Source organism: Talpa europaea (genome assembly GCF_964194135.1).
Source record: "Talpa europaea genome assembly, chromosome: 11".
NCBI lineage: Eukaryota > Metazoa > Chordata > Mammalia > Eulipotyphla > Talpidae > Talpa > Talpa europaea.
The window spans coordinates 100614969-100635652 of NC_140078.1; the positions used below are offsets into that span (position 1 = coordinate 100614969).

General features: G+C 56.6%; 1 protein-coding gene across 1 annotated transcript; it reads left to right on the top strand.

Annotated features, from left to right (window-relative positions):
• Nucleotides 1-1466: 1466 nt before the first annotated feature.
• On the top strand, nucleotides 1467-19690 carry LHFPL4 (LHFPL tetraspan subfamily member 4; the record flags this gene model as incomplete). Its single annotated transcript, XM_084247232.1, has 3 exons — nucleotides 1467-1872; nucleotides 17514-17750; nucleotides 19590-19690. 3 exons carry the CDS (start codon nucleotides 1467-1469, stop codon nucleotides 19688-19690), a joined length of 744 nt encoding a protein of 247 aa, XP_084103358.1.
• Between the last annotated feature and the right edge of the window lie 994 nt (nucleotides 19691-20684).

The following is a 20684-nucleotide window of genomic DNA, read 5'->3' on the forward strand; positions in this document are numbered from 1 at the left end:
GCGTAATGGTGCCACGGGGGCACCGGAGAGGCTGCAGGGGAGGCAATTTGCAAGCAAGAGAACAGTTCAAACCCTGCCGGGTAACGCTCCGTGCGGCACCACCCCCATCCCCGTGGGTTTTGCGGGGATCCACAGCTCGTGCTGGAGGAGGGGGTCCCCCAACCCAGAGGGCTGTCCGGGGAGGGGCGTATTGCTCGGGCTGGGGTACCTGGGAGACCGTACCCGCCCCCCCGACTGCCAGCCCCGCGAGCGCCCCGCGGGTTCCGCCCCGCCCCGCACGCCCGCGGCGGGAACGTGCCTCCGCCGGGCCGTGCCGGAGCCCGAGCGCGCGCGCCTGGGCGCGGGAGCGCGCCCCTGGGAGAGCCCGAGCAAGATGGAGGCCGCGCCGAGGCCGCCGCCTGGGCCGAGGCAGCCCCCGCGGGGAGCTCCGAGCCGCGGAGCCTAGGCCGTGCGCGCCCCGGACCCGCTGCTCCGGACCTGGCCCAGGTCGGTCTCCCCCGCCCCGCCCGCGTCCGCAGCCTCCGCGCGCGCCCGGCCTGGCGCGGGGCGGCCGCTCCCCCACCCCGGCCCAGCCCGGGCCCCGCAGCCCCCCGCGCGGGGACAGCCCCGCGCGCCCCTGCCCCGCGCCCGGCCGCCGGCGGCCCCAGCCCCGCGGCCCCGCGGCCCGAGAAGCCCTTGTCGCGAATCCTGGCCCGCCAGTCCTCGGCTCACCCCAGCCTACCTCGAGTTCTGGCTTCTGGGGAACCCCGCACCCCCGCCCCGTGTCCAGCCCCGGCAGTCCCAGCCCCGGACTCCCCTGAAGCCTCATCCGTGTTCCCCGCTTCGCCCCCGTGGACCCCCGCACCAGCGCGCGTTCCCGTCCCAGCCCCCACATCACCTTCCCGTCCCCCAATACCAGCCCCCTTTATGCCCTCCTCACCCCCTTAGAGAAGCGCCCATCCCCCACCCCACAGCCCTTTTCCAGACACCCAGTACCAGACCCCCTTCTCCCCTGAACCTGCTCCGGGCCCCCTGCGCGCAGCCCCTCGGCTGCTCCCCTGGCACCAGCCTCCAGCCTCCGTCCGGCTCCCCAAGGCCCCCTCCCCCCACACCAGCCCCACATCCTCTCCCCAACTGCCCTGTAGCCACTTTCCAGCCCCCACCCCACTTCCAGCTCCTACATCCTCACCCCAGCCCTTCAGAGCCCCAGCCCCCCAACTTTCGCACGGCCTCGTCCTAGGTACCCCCGCTGGAGATCACGTCGGTCTCCTCCTCCAGACCCCGCCCCATCCTCCCCTGACCCGCGCCCCGCGCCCCGCGCCCCGGGCCGGCCTGCAGGAGCCCCCGGCGCACCCCAGACCCCCCCCCCCCGCGAGCCCCGGGCTCAGGCCGCTTCTCGCGTCCTCAGCTCCCGCGCGCCCGCCCGGCGGCCGGTCCCGGGCGGGCGGCCCCCCCCGCCGCCGCCGGCCCCGCCCCCGGGCACCACCATGCTGCCCTCGCAGGAGGCCTCCAAGCTCTACCACGAGCACTACATGCGGAACTCGCGGGCCATCGGCGTGCTGTGGGCCATCTTCACCATCTGCTTCGCCATCATCAACGTGGTGGTCTTCATCCAGCCCTACTGGGTGGGCGACAGCGTGAGCACCCCCAAGCCCGGCTACTTCGGCCTCTTCCACTACTGCGTGGGCAGCGGGCTGGCGGGCCGCGAGCTCATCTGCCGAGGCTCCTTCACCGACTTCAGCACCATCCCGTCCGGCGCCTTCAAGGCGGCCGCCTTCTTCGTGCTGCTCTCCATGGTGCTGATCCTCGGCTGCATCACCTGCTTCGCGCTCTTCTTCTTCTGCAACACGGCCACGGTCTACAAGATCTGCGCCTGGATGCAGCTCCTGGCAGGTAGGGAGGGGGCGCGGCTGGGACCCCGAGAGCAGGCGCGAGGGCCGGGGGGTCTGTCTTCTAGGCGCCCTTCTTGGGGGACTCATAGATGAGTCTGCCCCTCTGGGGACGCACCTCCTCACCGACCTGGCAACCCCCCGCAGGGGTTCTGAGAGAGAAGCATCTGGGGGCAGGGCAGAGCCTTGGCGTTGGGTCTCTGGGTCTGGGCGCTTGTATTTGGGTCTGTGGGATGGGTTAGCGCTACCTTAGAGTCTCCTCTGGCTGTCTTTGGCGAAAGAAGGATGTCAATGAGGAGTTAGTCTAGGTGTGACCAATTTTTGTTATGTTTTTAAGAAGCACGAGCTGAGGAGTCAAGAGAGCTGACCTTGACCTTTAACTTGCTGACATTTTTAACTTGGTGTGGCACTTTACTTCTCAGCTGTAAAACGGTGGTGAGGCGCCAAGAACAAATGGGAGAGTATCTTGCACACTTTGGAGTGCTGTAATAACATTCGGGACATGAGGAGTCTGTCTAGAGGGTCTATCCAATGTTTGAAATGTGGGTGGTTGACAGCACCTGGCCACGTGGGTCCCTGGAGGGCAGGAAGGATTCTGGTTCCGTGCCCAACAGGAACGAGTCCCTGGGACCCAGTGAAATGTTTGGCTAAGACAGACATCTTGCCCTAAGACACAGAGAAGGGCCTTCTGGGATGAGAAGTGCTGAAACAGATTTCTAGGATCCATTAGAGTCTCCAACCCTCGCCCGCCTCTCGATCGAAGACAGATTTTGAGGACTCAGTACCTTGGGTATTTGCCTAATTGCAGGAAAGGAAGGAAGCTGGGTTGAATAAAGTGGGGCCAGGGGATTGGGGGAATATTGGGGGGGGGAGCCGGGGAAGGCTGGGGAAAAGTTTGGAACCCTCAGGGATGAGAAAGAGATGGGAAAAGATGATGATCATGCAGTCAAGGTGGTTTTCAAAAGTAAGCACCGCAGGCATTCAGCAAGTGTTGGCCCCTTCCACAGAGACCTTCCTGGCAAAGGTGTTAAATCACCTGCTGCTGATTCCATTGCACAGAACATTGTAGAGAATTGTCTTTGGAGCATGGGGTGTGTTCTCTTGAACATCCTTACTGAGGGGGAGGAATATGATATTTGGAAATGGCTGGATATCACCCAAGGTCAAGCGGAGAAAATTCAAAGGGTGATCAAATTGAGAATTGTTGTGTGTGGTGAAAGCAAAGTTGTAAGGGCAAAATCGCGCATCTGGCTTGCTTTCCCAAGAGGACTTTTGCAAATGCAGAGGGGAAATCTGCTCTACCGAAAGAATTGTCCAAACTCCCGAAAGGACTACTTGGAAGAAGGCAGGATTTTTTCAAAAACGGACATTGTACTGGACTTATTTCAGTTCCGTCTCACGCCCATCAGCCCGGGTGGAGGGTCTTTGAGATCTTTGAAGAAGTTGAGAAAGGGCAATTGTAGGGTGTGCGGGGAATGTCTCTCTGTATCTCTCAGGGGTATCCAGAAGCTGCTTTTTCTTGTTTTCACTCAACCTTAATTGAGTCTGCAGATAGGTTGCTGACCTCTTGGCCTTCCAAGCCTCTGCGATCCATGTGGTTCTGATATTGGGGATTTGAGGAACAACCCCCATGTAATTAGAGGATTTCAGGGATCTTAGAGATCAGATTCTTTAAATCCTCCTTTCCCATGACACTGTCCTCCAGAAGAGAGAGAAGAAACTGAGCCTAGAGAAGTGAAGGCCCTACCCAAAGTCACGCAACCAGCAAGGGAATGAATTCGGTCTTGATTCCTCTAGTGTTCTTCCCCTTGAGTTACTGCCCTACCCCCGAGGGCCGAGGGAGCAGTTAGCAGAGTTGAGAAATTTATCCATTTTGCTTAGAGATTTCTGAGTTCCCTGGGTACGCACTGATTCATGTGCTTCATAAAATGACACCAGGCACAGGCCAGCACCCTGGATGGGGGCAGGGGAACTTGGCTTTGCCTGTGACTCACCTTGCAGCGTGAGGCAATCGTTTTGAGCCAAAATCTGTGTTCTCGTCTGTACAATGGGGGGATAATCAGCTACACTGGTGAGCCTAAAGTCTCTCTTTCCCATCCCATCCCCCAAGATCATGCCACTCAGAGAGCTAGGGGCTTGTTAATATCAGATAAGTGTGATTCTTGTGCAAGTGAACTTTCATTCAAGTAGTTTAGAGCCTTCTAGGTGCAGAGCAAGGAGTACTGGGGAAACAGCCCTTGTTTATTCCACACCTGCTTAGTGCCCAGGCCAGTGCGGGGGCCGCGGGACTGAATCATCTGTCTTTAAGGACCACACGTCTGTTTATAAATAACGCAGGCCCTGCTCTCAGGAAGCTTCCCCTCTAGTTGACTCACTCTGTAGTCAGTGAATTTCTAGTGGCAAGTGACACAGGTGACAGAAACCCAACTCAAACTAGCATCGGTAAATCAAAATAAAATAGGTTTTTTGCCTCAACTTAAAGATCCAGGCGTGGGTGCATTTGCATGTTCACATAATGCCAGTCTCCATACCTGGGTTCCTCTGGGTTGGCTCGCTTTTAAGCCCATGTCTCTCCTGAAGGGCATAAATCAGCCACCAGCCGTTCTGCGTTCACGCGGCTCCCGCCTTCCGGTGCCTGTGGGAAGGGACACTTGTTACTCAGTGGTTTCAGCAAACGTTCAGGGCTGAGGCCTCCAGCCCAGTTTGGGTGCAAGCGTCCAGCTCCAGGTTAATCAGTGTGACTGACTTGTTTCAAGCCTGGGCGACGTGGCCGTCTCTGGAACCTGTGGGTTGAGAGTGGAGAACCAGGAGTTCTTGGAAAGGATCTCCAGGGTGACTTCAGGAGAGGGTTACCGGAGGTGAGGCAAGTATAGACAGAAGCCTCCCCCGGACAGCCCGAGCACTAGTAAGTGCTGGGCCACATGAGCTGGGGAACTGAGGCCACAGAGGAGGCCATGCGGAGGTGACGCTGGCGTGGGCTGGTGTGAGTTGGTGTGAATGTGGCGGGCGTTCAGAAACGTAGCAGGTTGTGGGTAGACATCTGCCTCGAGTGGAACATCCACTGAGGGGAGCAGCGGGAGGAGAGGCCAGGAGGGAATGGTGGGCCCCGGGTACTGTGTGGAAAAGCCTGGCCTGTAATCAGCAGGCAGTTCAGAGCTACGACTGTTGTGATGATTCAGGAAAAAGAGTGAACATTTTGTGGGCCCGTGCTCTGTGGGGACTGACACACACGCACAGTTATTTTATCCTCATGACAATCCCGTGGAGTGGGGGCCGTGATTAGTATTTTATAGGTGAGAAGCCTGAACCTCAATGAGGAAAGAGTCATTTGGTCAAGGTCATACAGGTGCTGAGTGGTGAACTCAGCCTTGTCATGTGGGCCGCCTGGCGCCAAGGCCGAGCATGAGGAAGGATTTACAGAGGAGCTTCGTGGCGGGGGTAGTGGCAGGATGATCCTGCCAGAAGAAAGGCCGTGGGGCTCCTGGCATCCAGGAAGCGCTCAGCAAAGGGCCTCTGCGCTTTCGACGAGGTTGTCCGCGTGAAGACCAGCTTGCAAGGCGTCCTTGAAGCTCAAGTGGCAGAGTTTGAACTTGCTGGGGTTCACACCAGGCCTGGGGCGTCACACACTTGAAGCCAGAAAAGGTCTCAGCCACCGGCTTCCCCAACTCCCTCATCTTGCAGATGAGAAAACTGGGTTCCGGAGACAGAGGGCAGTTCCCGCACAGGCTGAGACTCCGCCCCGCAGGGGACTCTGAGCACGAGTCGCTCAACACCACTGCCTGCGAGGTCTCGGGCACGGGCACGGCGCGGTGCTGGGCACACAGCCGAGAGCAGTGGGGAGCTGGGCGCCTAGGGCGGAGGTGGCAGCCAGGGCGTCTGGCGATCCAGAGGTGAAGCCTTGGCTTCCCGGGTGTCCTCGGCAGCAGGTGTCTGAGCTCCAAGCAGCGCCTGCAGGTGCTTCTACAGCTCAGACTAGGCCTCCCTGTTCCTCCCCGTTCCTTGGGGTTTGGGTCACATTTGATTTGGGATTTTGCTCCCCCAGCAAGTCTTTGCTGCATGTGACAGTGTTCTAGTGTTCTAAGCACGCCGTCAGGGGGGGCTCTTTCTTCCCCCCTCTTTCCTGGGGCCTCATTTTCTTTCTTCTTCTCCAGCGCTCCCTTCCTGCCTCTGCCCTCCCTCCTTCTCTCCCTCCCTCCCTCTCTCCCAGTCCCCTACAGTGTGTGAGTCAGGTGCCAGGCTCCGCTCAGCTCCAGGCATCCCTGCTCCGGGAACTGCCCAGCTAATAGGGGAGGCAGGAAGGAAAACAGATCCTCGCCCTGTGGGGCGACCCATGAGATGCCTGGATCGTGCACAGGGCGCTCTGGGCCCAGGGCCCCTCTGACACAGCTGGGGACAGCCAGGCAAGTCTCTTCAAAACAGGGATAACAGCTTTTGAGCTTAATCTTTTTTTTTTTTAAAGATTTATTTATTTATTTATACAAGCACTGGGTACAGTCAGAAGCGCGGGAGGGTGAGAGAATTCACCAGAGCCAGAGCGGGGAGCAGAGCAGGCAGAAGGACCGAAGGACACTGCTGAGGGGAGCAGCGGGCGGCAGGAGAGGTCTGCGCGCCACGTGGGACCCTCCTCCGGTGGCCGGGGAGCAGCCGGGGATCGAACCGGGGCTGCTTCGCAACCCAGCGGCGCCCCCTGGAAGGCCCTTGAGCTTAATCTTAAAGGATGGGAAAGAAGGAGAAGGGCAGCCGGAGGAGGACGGGAGGCGGGCGCAGCCTGTGGTGCTCTGGGGCTACACGCATGCAGGGCAAGGAGAGGTGAGAGCTGGGGGTGGGGGGGTGGGGGGAGGCTCTGGGCCGCGGAGGAGGCCATCTAAGCCATGGTGAGGAGTTCAGACTTTATCTGCGGGCAACAAGCAACTGTTGAAGTTTTCTTTTAATGATTTAAAACTTTTCAGACTTTTACTAACTTTTTGGGAAAGTCAGTGTATGCACGGGTTATAAAATTCAGAAGGTAGAAAAGGTGCACGGTCAGACGTGCATTTCCCCCGCATCCCCAGCGTTCCGAGGGTGCTCCCCGAGGCCAGCACTGCTGCCTTTGCAGGAAAGCCCATAAATATACAGCAAATGGACACAACAATTTTGGGATTTTACATAAATGGCCTCTTAGTTCCTTAGGAACTAGTTACCTCTTGCTGCATAAAACTTTCCCCCAAACTCCGTGGTGCAAGGCACTAGGCATTTATCACCCGTGTTTCTGTGTGTCACGGGAACTGGGAGCAGCTTAGGTGGGGAGCTCTCACCCAAGGGGACTTGCAGGGAGGTGCACTGTCACCTCTAAGCTCACTCATGGGTTGGCAGGAAACCTCAGAATGGGTGATCCAAGAGGGAAAAAAAGGAAGAAGCTACACTGCTCATCACTCTTTGTGGGGTCACAGCTTCGCGCCCTACAGCTCACCCCAATAAAGTATACAGTTCAATGTTTTAGTATAGTCACGGAATCGAGCAACTATCATGATTGATTTGATGATAGTTTCATCACCTCAAGAAGTCACCCACTGCTGTTTAGCTCTCACCCTCTAAGCCTCCCCCCTGCCAGCCTCCCCAGCTGCTAAGCAACCATTAGCCTACTTTCTCTCTCTCTCTATTAGTCTATTCTTGACAGTTCATGTAAATGGAATCATAGCATGTGATCTTTATGGCTGGCTTCTTTCACTTATCAAAATGTCTTCAAGGTTTATCCATGTTGTGGGGGGTATCAGCACTTCCCTCCTTTATATGGTTGAGTAATATTCCATTATGTAGACATACCACATTTTGTTTCTCAGTTCGTGGACATTGGGGTTGTTTCCACCTGCAGGCTACTGTGAATCATGCCTTCTGTACAATGTTTTGTGTGGACACATGTTTTCATTTCTCTTGGGTATATACCTAGAAGTAGAAATGTTAAATGGCAACTCTCCATTTAACATTTTGAGGAACTGCCAGATTGTTTCCAATGTTGGGGTACCTGATACAATATATCAGGGTTCTAGTTCTTCATAGCCTCACCAACACTTGCTATCACCTGCCTTTCTGATAATAAGCCATCCTACTGGGGGTGAAGTGGTATCTCACTGCATTTCCCTTGTGGTTAGCAGCACTGAACATCTTCCCATGTGCTTACTGTATATCTTCTTTGTGTATCTTCTTTGGAGAAATGTCCATTGGGATCCTTCGCCCCTTTAATTTTTTTTTCTTTTGTTATTGAGTTGTAAGAGTTCTTCACATGTTCCAGATACAAATTCCTTACAGATATATGATTTGCAGTTATCTTATCCCATGTTTAAGGCCGTCTTTTCACTTTCTTCAGAGTGTCCCTTTTTTTTTTTTTTTTGTGGGACCCTCACCGGCTGCCGGGGAACGAACCAGCGCTGCAGAGGCTGCGGGCAGCCTCGCAGCCCAGCGCTCAAGTGCTGTGCCACCAGGGGAGGCCCCCCCCTTTTTAAAAGATTTATTTATTCATGCATACAAAATCTGGGGTACAGGCCAGAGGTGCGGGGGGTGAGAGGATTCACCAGAGACAGAGCGGGGAACAGAACAGGCCGACTGACGAAATACACTCTGAGGGGAGCAGCGGGCGAGACAGGAGAGGTCTGCTGCACCATGTGGGTAGCTCCTTGGCAGGGGATTGAACTCGTGCTGCAGAGGCTGCGGACAGCTTCGCAGCCCTGAGTTCAACACGCTGTGCCACCGGGGAGGCCCCTTCATAGTGTCCTTTGAAGCACACAAGTTTTTAACTTGCATAAAGTCAACTTACCTATTTTTTTTTTCTTTTATTGCCTGTTATTTGATGTCACATCTAAGAATCCAATCCCAAGTCCAAGGTCACAAAAATTTACTTCTTTATTTTCTTCTAAGTGTCTTACAGTCTTAGTGTGTGTGTTTACTTTAAGGCCTTTGCTTCCTTTGATTTTATTTTTGAATATGATGTAAGTTAAAGGTCTGGCTTCATTCTGTTGCATGTGAATATCCAGTTGTCTCAGCCTTTGTTAAGAAGATTATTATTTCAGGCCTCCCTGGTGGCTTCGGGGTTAAAGTCTCAGCGCTGCTAAGCTGTCGCCAGCCACTGTGGCCTGAGTTTGATCCCCAGCCAGGGAGCTAACCCACAGATCTCTCCTGTCTTGCCATCTGCTCCCCTCAGGAGTGTATTTCAGTCGATCTGCCTGTTCTGCTCCCCACTCTGTCTCTGGTGAATCTTCTCACCCCTCTGCACCTCTGGCCTACTCCCCAGTTCTTGTATGCATAAATAAATAAAAATAAATCTAAAAAAAAAATAAAACCATGGACTGGAAAAAAGATTATTTCTCCCTGGAATGATCTTAGCACCCTTGTCAGAAATCAGTTAACCACAGATAATGGGTTACTTCCTGGCTTCTCATTCTATGGATCTATTCACACGTCTGTCCTAATGCCACACTGTCCTGATTATTGTTGTTTCGTAGTCAGTTTTGATATTTGAGTCCTTCAAATTTATTCTTCCTTTTCGAGATTGTTTTGGCCATCACACTGCCTTTTTGTCCTAATATTGGACATTATATATGATCACTTCTGTCACATTGCAATGTTAGAAGTCAAGAATTAAACCCAGCCCACACTCAAGGGGAGAATTATGCTCCTCCTCCTAAAGTAAAAAATGTCCAAGGCGGGCCTCCCCGGTGGCACAGCGGTTGAGCGCTGGGTTGCGAAGCTGCCCGCAGCCTCTGCAGCGCCAGTTCGATCCCCGGCTGCTCCCCGGCCACCGGAGGAGGGTCCCACATGGCGCGCAGACCTCTCCTGCCGCCCGCTGCTCCCCTCAGCAGTGTCCTTTGGTCCTTCTGCCTGCTCTGCTCCCCGCTCTGGCTCTGGTGAATTCTCTCACCCTCCCGTGCTTCTGACTGTACCCAGTGCATGTATAAATAAATAAATAAATAAATAAATCTTAAAAAAAAAAGTCAAAGGCATATTTAAAGACCACCACTTGATTTGTCTTGCTTTTTCCTTTCACTAATACATCTTGGAGAGTGTTCCATATCAATATATAAAAAGCTACTTCTTTCTTATGAGCTACATAATATATTTTTGTATAGAGGTATCATTCAATCAATATTTAAGTGATTTGTGATGTTTAGCTATAATATTTCAACAAATAAAGTTGTACTTAAATAATTTGGTGCCTATATAAGGATGAAAAAAGACCTAGAGTGGAATTGCTGGGGTAAGTGGTGTATGTATTTACAATTTTGACAGATGTAGCCACAGCCGTCTGTAGAAATTATACAAAGTGACACTTGTAACAGCAACGTATGGAAAATACTCATTTCCCCACACCCTTGCCAACTGTGTTATCAAGTATTTTTGCCTTATAGTAGTAATTTATCTTTCTCTTATTATGAACGAGGTCAAACACCTCATTTTTTTTTTTTCTGTAAATGTCCATTCGTACATTTTTCTATGTATTTAATGGCATTTTTCAGCTTTGATATTTTTAAAGATTTATTTATTCATGCATACAAGAACCAGGGTACCGGCCAGATGCGCGGGAGGGTGAGAGGACTCACCAGAGACAGAGCGGGGAACAGAACAGGCAGACTGACGAAGTACACTGCTGAGGGGAGCAGCGGGCGGCAGGAGAGGTCTGCTGTGCCATGTGGGTAGCTCCCTGGCCGGCCAGGATCGAATCCGCACTGCAGAGGCTGCGGACAGCTTCACAGCCCTGCGCTCAACTGTCTGCACCACCAGGGAGGCCCTCAGCTCTGATTTTTAAGAACACCATATATTAAGAAAGTCATTTGTGATATGAGTTACGAATTTTTCTCAGTTTGTCTTACATATGGTTACTTCCCCCTGTAAGAAAATTTGTTTTTTTTCTCAACATAAGCAAATTGCTGGTTCCCTCCCTTACGGCTCCTGGGTTCTACCTGGCAAGGCCTTGCCGTGTATTGAGTAGAGGGGAGGTGTCAGATATGGCTGTGGGGGAGAGGATGGATTGCAGGTGAAAGAAGATGAGGCTGAACTATTCTTATTCTGAAAGTCATTTTTTTTTTGTCTTTTTCTTTTCATTTCCCTTCTATGTTATTCATCATTATCAACCTTCCTTTAATTCCTCGTCAGTTTGGTGGCATAACGAGTCCCCTTTGGGTCACCAGGCATGCTCAGTGGTCAACGACCTGCATCTGAACACTGATTGTGGCGTTCCTAAGTGTCTGTAGGACGCTTACATGGTTTTGCGTCAATTTCCTCACCTATAGAATGGACACAGTAATTGTCACTGTCTCATGGGGCTGCTGAGGATATGACTGGGAACACATGGCCAGATCCTGGCACTAAGGGAACCACCCCGCAGTCTAGTTGAGGCTGACTGCTGGCTGCTCTGCGAGGCGTCTCTGTGCTAGCACCAGGGAGGAGAGGCTGAGGAGCTGGCTTCTAGAGCGCTTTAAGGGTAGCCAGGGGTTGGGCCGTAGCCGGAGGTGATGGCTGCAAGGATGGGCTGGTGAGTTTTGGTGGGAGGTGGGGAGCCCAGGGAGAAGTGGTGGCAGGTGAGTGGTGTTGACGGGGGAGGAAGTGCGGGGGAATCCCGGGCAGGTGTGCCAGTCCCAAAGACCAGAGGAAGATGAGCAGGTCAGTTTGGGACATGTTCAATTTGAGGATTTTATGGGATACACATGAGAAAGACTGGTAGGAGGCCACTGTGGTCACCTAGGAGGGAGGTGGTCCAGGTGGGACGGTCATCTGGGACGAAGGCAGCCCAGCAGAGGGGTGATCCAGGAGAGAGGCTGTCCAGGAGGGAGGTCGTCCAGGAGAGAGGCTGTCCAGGAGGGAGGTCCGGATGGTGTGACGGGGGTGGCAGTGAAGATGGTGAGAAGAGTTTGGTCCTCGATAGTCTTTTGAGGTTGTGCCATTGGGTCTGGTGGATAGATGGATGTGAGGGGTGAAGAAAATGGAGGTGTCGGAGTGCCTCTTGGCATCTATCTGGGGGAGTCCAGTCCTATTTCCTGGGCATGCCTGGGTTGATGCTAGGCCTGGAGCATCCCATCCAGCTTCAGGGGTCAGGGCTGGCTGTTATGAGAAGCCCAGTCACCGCGTCGGTGAGCCCCCACCCTGGGGGCAGACCTGGGCCTGTGCACTTCTCTATCCCTGGAACATGCCGATGTGAATAGCGTCCAGATCGAAATCCTCTGTCCCACTTCCAGTCACAGCCCCAAGGGGACCACAATCCTGACTTTCAGTTGTGTAGATTCGTTTATCCTGATTTTGAACTTGATATAAATGGAATCACACTTTTTCTCAACATTATGACTGATTCATTGCAGTCGTCATCTTTTTTTTTTTTTAAACCTCTATTTTCTTTTCCTTTTTCTTTTTTTTTTAATTTATTTATACAAGCACTGGGTACAGACTGAAGTGCAGGAGGGCGAGAGAATTCACCAGAGCCAGAGGGTAGAGCAGAGCAGGCAGAAGGACCCAAGTACACTGCTGAGGGGAGCAGCGAGTGGCAGGAGAGGTCTGCGTGCCATGTGGGACCCTCACCCGGCGGCCGGGGATCAAACCGGTGCTGCAGAGGCTGCGGGCAGCTTCGCAGCCCAGCGCTCAACCACTGCGCCACCGGGGAGGCCCTCGTCGCAGTTGTCTTCTGTGGCAGCCTTGTTAATCTTCATGGCTGCGTGCTATTCCTTTGGATGCGACCGCATGATTTATTTATCCACCATAGTGTCTATAGACATTTAGGTTGTTTTCAGTCTGCGGCTATGAACCTTCTAGTTCATGTCTTTTGGTTGACATGTTTGCATGTTTTGTGGCTGCTCCGGGGTCCCCGTAGGCTCAGCTTCCTTAGACTCTAAGCCCCTGCCTCCCTGATACTGGTTCCCCACATCCCACTGACCTTGTATCCGCAGGGCCGGGAGTAAAAGGCCCCGGGCAAAAATGCAGAACGTGGCACATCGGACTGGCCACCTCTTAGCTGGGGCTGCCTGGAAAAGCGGCGCCCACCAGGACGTTTATTTTTCACAGTTCTGGAGGCTAACGTTAGAGCGCCAGCCTGGCCTGGATCTGGTGAGAGCCTCTCCTGGCTTATAGACTGTGTCCTCGCCTGGCAGGGGAGATACTAACCCTCCTGGGGGCCCCATCCACATCATGCCTCCTTATCCTGATTATCCCCCAAATACCATTGTACGGGGTTCAGGGCTCCAACATGTGACTTTGGTGGCAACCCAGTCCTGTCTGTGGTGAGCTCTCTGGAGTGCGGAAGGACTTAGCCCTGCGGGACAGCAGCCGGACCCCCATAATGGGTAGCAGCTGTGGCATGTCAGGCATGGAGGGAGCCGCTGAGGCCAAACAGAGGCCTCCTTCCAGAAGCAATGAAACTATTAAAATAGCTGAGCGCAAAATGCTTCATTAAAAAGGTTCCTACAAAGGCACATCGATAGCCCAAGATTTAAAGAAAATAAACAGCGAGTACATCTCACATTTTCTGACTAACTGTTCACCTCTTGGTCTCACCCTAGTTTTTTTTTTTTTTTTTTTAATAGAGGCATGTTTTTATTTATTTATTTATTATATTTGTTTGTTTGTTTTGTTTATACATGCACTGGGTACAGTCAGAAGCGCGGGAGGGTGAGAGAATTCACCAGAGCCAGAGCGGGGAGCAGAGCAGGCAGAAGGACCGAAGCACACTGCTGAGGGGAGCAGCGGGCGGCAGGAGAGGTCTGCGCGCCATGCGGGACCCTCCTCTGGTGGCCGGGGAGCAGCCGGGGATTGAACCGGCGCCGCAGAGGCCGCGGGCAGCTTCGCAACCCAGCGCTCAACCGCTGCGCCACCGGGGAGGCCCCAAGTCTCACCCTAGTTTTATTCCTCAGACTCAAGCATTGTTCTTCCTCTTCCTGTATTGTCTTAATTATTTCTAATGGCGTCAGGAGATGTCGTGGCCTAACATAGGTGGAAGAGGACAGAACATAGTGTCTTTTTATTATAAAAGTGGTAAGTGCCCCGTCTCCCGCCCAGGCCGCCTCTCAGAGGGGACTGTTAGTAAATCGCTCCTGCCTCCTTCTAGAAATGCTTCTAGATGTCCAAGCTTGTGTATGCACACGTGTGTGCTCTGTGAAAATTCAATATTGTAAATTATGAGCTTTTTTAAACTTTCGTGACTAATAGATGGAAACATTCATTCACTCTGCAAAGCTGAAACATCAGAAAGGCCTAAAATCCCTCCCACCTCCCTGTCCAGAAGCCACGTCTCTTTCAGCCTTCACGTCTGCTCTCCCCAGGCTTTCTCTGAGCATTGACAAGTGTGTCTCTGAGGGAAGCGTCACTTTCTGAGTGTCCGCTCCCTCCCTCAACATAAAATTCGCCTTTTCACTGTGTCCAGGCGCCTGGTCCCACGCCCCCAGCGCCTCCATGGGGCATGCCCCGTCTCCAGTGCTGACTCCAGGATGCTGCTTCTTCCCAAGGAAATGGGTCCCCATGAAACCCTAACTCCCTGCTCCGCCCTGGCCCCTTCATCCTACTTTCTGTTCTGCGAATCTGGTGGCTCTCGGGACCTTGCACAAGTGGAGCCAAACAGTGTCTGTCATTCTGTGACCCGTCTCCCTACGTCCGGTACCTGTCCCCAGGGCGGGCCACGTTGTAGCAGGTGTTGGACGATCTTCCTTGTGGAGACAGAGGAGCCTCCTGTGGGCGCGTGGGCAGGTGCTGGCGTGTGGGCTCCCGCTTGTGCCCAGCTCAGATTGGAGAGGCGGGTCAGGCCCAGCACTGGTCCTGGGCCTTCTCTTCACCTACAGAATGGGGGCAACAAGGAACGGGTAATTCCAGCTGTTGGAACGGTGTTGGGTACATAGAAAATACTGGATCCTTTTTTTTTAAAAAAATTGATTGCTCTTTTCAGTAGACATCACGTCTCAGGAAGCTTTCTCAGTCCTTACGGAGATGCCCGGGCCCAGTGTGTCTCCCCCTGTTCAAGGCGGACACTTCGTGAGACACCCCAGGTTTAAAAATAAATACAAACAAACCATAGATGGGGCCACACCCTGTATAGCATTCTGGACCTTGATTTTCCCTTGAATATACATCTTAGGGGATTTTCCATGGCCACCTACACAGCCACGCCCCTGGGGTTTTATAGCTTTGTAGCAGCCAATGACCCAGGTACTCTATTTGACCCGGTCCCCCTGAGTCCACCTTGCGGCCCTTTGCTACAAAGGTGCGGAACAGCCAACACCTGTGTGCACCACAGGACGAGCCTCCAAGCCAGGGCCAAGCACTGACAGCATTCATGGGTGCTGCCTTGTTCTCCAAGCAGAGAGAACACGTCACTGTCATGCCTTTCAAATGACGGGGTGCACAACGGTTCCATGACCGTGGTGGCCGCGCAGTCTCCCTGCGGCCGTCAGATGTAGGGAGCGGCTGCTCCTCTGGCAATGAAACTGACCTCCGAGAGGTGAGTGATGAGTCGGGGCCCGCGGAAGCAAGCTCCCTGGACACGCACATGGTCCAAAACCCGCAGGAGTAACATCACATGCCAGGTTAGGACTCGGCCTGGCCGCATGTGACAGGACAACCCCAAATCATTGGGCCTAATGACGCAAGGCCCTGGTCATGCGGGCACCAGGCTCACGAGCCAGGCAGTCCGGAGCTGGCGTGGTGCTCCTGACGTCCCTCACCCCTCTCAGAACGCCTCGGCACTCGTGCAGGAGGCTCTGTCCTCCCCGCTGTGGACGGCTGCCGGGGCCCCAGCCATCACCTCTGCATTCCAGAGGGGCAGAGAGAGGAAGGGCCGGGAGACTTAGAGAAGAAAAAATGAGCGTTAGATGCTGAGTGATCTAAACAGAAAAGGGGAGAGGGAGGGTCCAGGCAGACTTGGGGAGCTGGTAACTAGTGGGGAGGGCAGGGCGGCTGGAAGGACAGATGGACGGGGTGGGGAGAGAAGGGAACGGACTAGACTGGAGACTATCACTTCCTAAGGAGAGAAACATGGAGTGTCGAGGAAAGAGCCGCGTGGAGAAGGTGGGGTGCCTCTGGGGGCTGGGCGGGGCTATTGCCAAGGGGAGGGGAGCTGGAGAGCAGGGAGGATGCTGTTGTGTTTCCGTGGAGACCGGGTGCTCCAGGGGAGGGGGAGGACCAGGCTGGGTTTGCCCCTCCACGGGCATTTCTGGTCCCAGGGACTTAGGTGCCCACAGCTCCCAAACTCGCAGTCCGGTCCTGGCTGCCCTGGGCGTCTCCATCAGGGGCCTAACGGCGTCTCCAGACCGCTGGGCTCCTGGGCCTGCGGCACAGCCTTCCCTGGGCCGGCACCCGAGCTGAGAGTGGCCCTGGGAGGCCAGCTAGTGTGCGCACTTGTGTGTGTGTGTGCATGTGTGCGCGTGCAGCTTGAGCATCACGCCCCTTCGGGGGGTCTGCAGTAGAATGAGGAGCATGCTGGGTGCTGGGATGGGGGTAGTGAGCCCAGGCCACTGGGGGACCAGGGAGCCGGCAAAGCCGAGGGCCCCATCCCCACCCTGGGGGCCAGATGGGCCTTATGGACAGTGGGCAGAACTGACCACCACCCCCACTTGGTCATCACTGTCACCCAGAAGCCAGGTCAAGCACCCTTGCGCTTGGCATGGAAACATCACAGTAATGGGGTCACTGATGGCCCTTGAGACCGCCAGCGGGAGCCTGGTTGGTTCTGACTGGCACAAGCCCCTCTCTGAGCCGGCAGCGAGCAGAGTGTCGTGTACTGACTGGCTCAGCCTCGGTCCCCAGCCAGTGCTGGGAGGAGCCTCCCAGACCAAGACTTGGGGTCACCATGTGGGAGACCCAACACAGACAGCCTGGCCAGCGAGGTCCCCGAGAGGCCCACTGGCTCTTCTTGGCTTTGTCTCTTTTGATCTGAAACCAAGCCCCTCCCCCAAGGGTCCCGGGCTTGTGTGACCATGAACACAACGTGGCTACTTTTGATACTAATAACGGCCCACACTCACCAAGACTTCGGTCCAGTGCTTCCCACTGAAGTCTTTACAGCCACGTGATGCCTCCGTTGTGGCCATTTCACAGATGAAACTGAGGCTCGAAGGTGAGGCGCTGGCTCTAGGCCACATTCTGGAGAACGGCGGGGTCTGCGTGATGCTGCTGGCAGGCGAGTGCCCGGACCGTGCAGAGGGCGGGGTGCCTGCTGCCCACTGGGCCGTGCTTCCCATGTGCTGGACAGGGCCTGCTGCTGACCCTCTTGGCCACAGCCTGTTCCCTGGGGGCAGCCCTCAGCCAGGCGGATCCGGACGTAGTTCCAGCAGCTGGGGAAGAAACATGATGCTTAATAGATAGCAGCTGAATGAAAGGGCAACATCAACCACAGGTGGGAGAGGGTGGGCGACGTGAGCATGGCCAGGCCCTTAAGGGGGCCGACGGTGGCTTATGATTTTCTTTTGATTCCGGGAAGGCTTCCTGGAGGAGAAGTTGATGGGATGTGTGTTGTGGGGGAGCCCTCTGCAGGCTCTGGAGTGTCTGCTCCCCAAGGTGGGGGGCCATCCCCGACCGGGTTTCGGGAACCCACAAGACGCAGCCAACACACTGTTGGGTTGCTGGGTGGGAGACGCGGGAGGGAGGCCCAGCTGGTCACCCACACGCTCTCTCCTCCCCTCCCGCCCTGGCGGGGCCTGCACCTAGCTCTGTGCCTCGTGCTGGGCTGCATGATCTTCCCTGACGGCTGGGACGCCGAGACCATCCGGGACATGTGCGGGACCAAGACCGGGAAGTACTCGCTGGGGGACTGTTCGGTGCGCTGGGCCTACATCCTGGCCATCATCGGCATCCTCAACGCTCTCATCCTGTCCTTCCTGGCCTTCGTGCTGGGCAACCGGCAAACAGACCTGCTGCAGGAGGAGCTCAAGCAGGAGAACAAAGGCAAGTGGCCGGGGGAGCCGGGGGGCTCAGCATCACAAAAGTGAAGCAAAAATTAGGAAGGGCACAGACGCCCTGAGCCCCCGAAACACTGTCCTGGTCCCTAAGTCTGAACCTTGCCTGCCCAGGACCCCTGAGGAACGCACCAGAAGTGCATGTAAATGGCTTTTACTGCCAGGGGCTGGGCTGACAGGGGCGAGAGCTTCCCCGGAACAGGTCAGGTGGAAAGGAAGGCCTGGCAGCTGTGGCTAAGCCGGAGCATCGTGGGGACGTACGCGGAGGGGAAAGGCGCGTCCCAGACGGTGACGGGGACATTTTATTAAGCGTGACGACCAAGGCGCGCTAGGGGATGTGTGGTTTAAATGTCCGTGTTTTTCACGTGAAGACAGGTTGTTTTTAAAGGCAAGGAATGAGAGAAGTCAGAAGGTCAGCCGGCAGCTGGGGCGGCGGGGCAGGCGGGGGCCTGGGTGGGGAGCCGCGGGGAGCACAGATCTGCCCGGCGTCAGCTCACCCCCAGAGCTGCCCGAGGGGCCCCCACTCCGGCCAAGCTCACCTCTTGCTCTCTGTCCGGGCGCAGCCTCACAGAGAAGGGGCAGCAGCTCACTCGTTCCTTCTGGGACCCCCGGGTCTCCGCACACCGAGCCGGGTGCTCCCCAGAAGGGCCTGCACTGCAGCTCACAGCTCACATGGCGCCTGCCGTGCTCGAGGCGGGGCCGGACGCCCACGGGCGCCTCGGGGATGGCGCTGCCTCGGGCCACGCTCCTGGGGCGGTCAGCGGGGCCTTCTTTCACTCCTGCCTCCCAGAGACGCCGCCTCTCCCTGCCCGTGGGGCCGTGGTGGGAGGTTTTTCCGTCGCTCAGCTCGGGGTCCTGGACGCGAAGGCGGAGGTGGGCTGAGGCCGGCTCCCAACCCGCCTCCCTCCTTCCGCTTCCCACCAGCGCAGGCCCTGGGCGTCCCCGCGCCCTCTTCACAGGGGAGGAAGCTGAGGCCTGGAGGGCCTGGACCAAGCCCAGGTCAAAGCCCAAGTCCTCCCGGGACTGGGTCGCCCCCAGGGTCGCCTCCCTGGAGGGGTTTCCGGCAGTGACCTGTGCAAGGGGGCCACTCGCTCCTCTGGGCCCTCCCCAAGCTTCCTGGCACCCTGGGGCCAGCGGTGTCACCAGGGAGCCCCATGTGCAGCCCCCGCTGCCGGGAACTCCGCCCCCCGCCCCAGTCTCCAGAGGAGGGGCCCTCGCGGTTCAGTCCTGAGTCAGATTCCCAAACCCAAGTAAAAAGAGCTTGGGCCTCCCCGGTGGCACAGCGGTTGAGCGCTGGGTTGCGAAGCTGCCTGCGGCCTCTGCGGCACCGGTTCGATCCCCGGCTGCTCCCCGGCCACCGGAGGAGGGCCCCACATGGCGCGCAGACCTCTCCTGCCGCCCGCTGCTCCCCTCAGCAGTGTACTTCGGTCCTTCTGCCTGCTCTGTTCCCCGCTCTGGCTCTGGTGAATTCTCTCACCCTCCTGTGCTTCTGACTGTACCCAGTGCATGTATAAACAAAACAAACTAGCAAATAAAATAAATAAAAAAAAAAAAAAAAAAAAAGAGCTGGGCACGCGCCCGGACCCGCCAGGTCCACCCTGGCACCTGCCTGTCTGGCCCCAGACACACCTGCAAAGGAGGCCAGTACCCCCATTTTGCACACAAGGAAATTGGGGCTTCGAGAGGTCAAGGGCCTGCCTGAGTCCCTCTAGCTCCAGGTTGGGATTTCAGAGCCCGGGCAGCGATCCCCTCTGCCCAGTGTCGTCCTGGGGTGTGGCCGAGGCCCCCCGTGCCCTGACAGCCCCTGACTTCTCGTTCTCTCTCTCAGATTTCGTGGGCTCTACGGTCAGCTCCGTGCTGAGGCCGGGGGGCGACGTCTCTGGATGGGGCGTCCTCCCCTGCCCCGTCGCTCACTCACAGGGACCCTGAAGGCCAGGATCGCACCCGGGACCGACCTGCCCTCGGCTTGTCCTGTCTCCTGCCCTCGCAGCCCCCGCTGCGGCGCCGAGGGACACGCTCTCCGACTGACTTCTACCTGCCCCGGCCTGTGAGCCCCGGGCGCTGCAGAGGTGGGGCTGGGGGGCGGCCTGCCTCTGCCCCTCCCTCAGTTGACCGAAGGGAGCAGGCCTGGCCTGGGCCTGGACTGCGCTCTGCCCGCCGGGCTGGTGGTCTCGGGGCGGCGGCCGGGCTGCATCCCGCTGCCTCCTGCAGAAACTTCCTCAAGCGTCGCCCCCGGCGGACAGGACTCTTTCCTACTGATTCTTTTTGCTAATGATGGTTCCATCACATCCTCACGGAGCGCCAGGTGCCACCAGCCTTCCCCGCGCCTCTCTGGCCCAGCTGCAGCCTGTGTCCAGCTCTCCCAGAGGAAGCCGAGCTGCGCCGCGGGAGAGGGCCCTGGCCACCCCGTCGCTGCCCTCGGGGCTGCTCGCCCAGAGTCTGAGAGCAGGAGGGGGCGCCTGCTCTCCTGTCTCGCGGCACCCGGTGGGCGTGGAGCTGGGCCTGGGGCTGGCCTGGCCTCCCCCACGCTGGGGTGTCCCTCCAGACACTGGACCCTCGACGCTGGCCTGTTTTGTACAGCAGACTTCTTGGCCCTGTTGTCAGGGCTGGGGGTCGGGGAGGGGCCCCCCAGTGGGGAGCTGGGGGATGTGTCACTCCTTTGCGCCCCCCGCTCACGCCTGCCCAGCCGGGGCGTCGGCCAGGGGCAGAGACTGTCTTGCCTCTTTGATACTTTTCTGCATAACTTGAACTTGCAGGTCACCTCTGAACAGGGTACCACTGCCCCCGCCCCAGGCCTCGTCACCCCGTCCCCCCCTCTCCTCTTCCCCCACCTCTCGCCTTGCCTGTGGCCCGTGGGCAGTGCTTGGGGCCGAGGCGTGTACGTGTGCGCGTGTGCTCGTGCGTGTGTGCTGGGGCCCGTGGG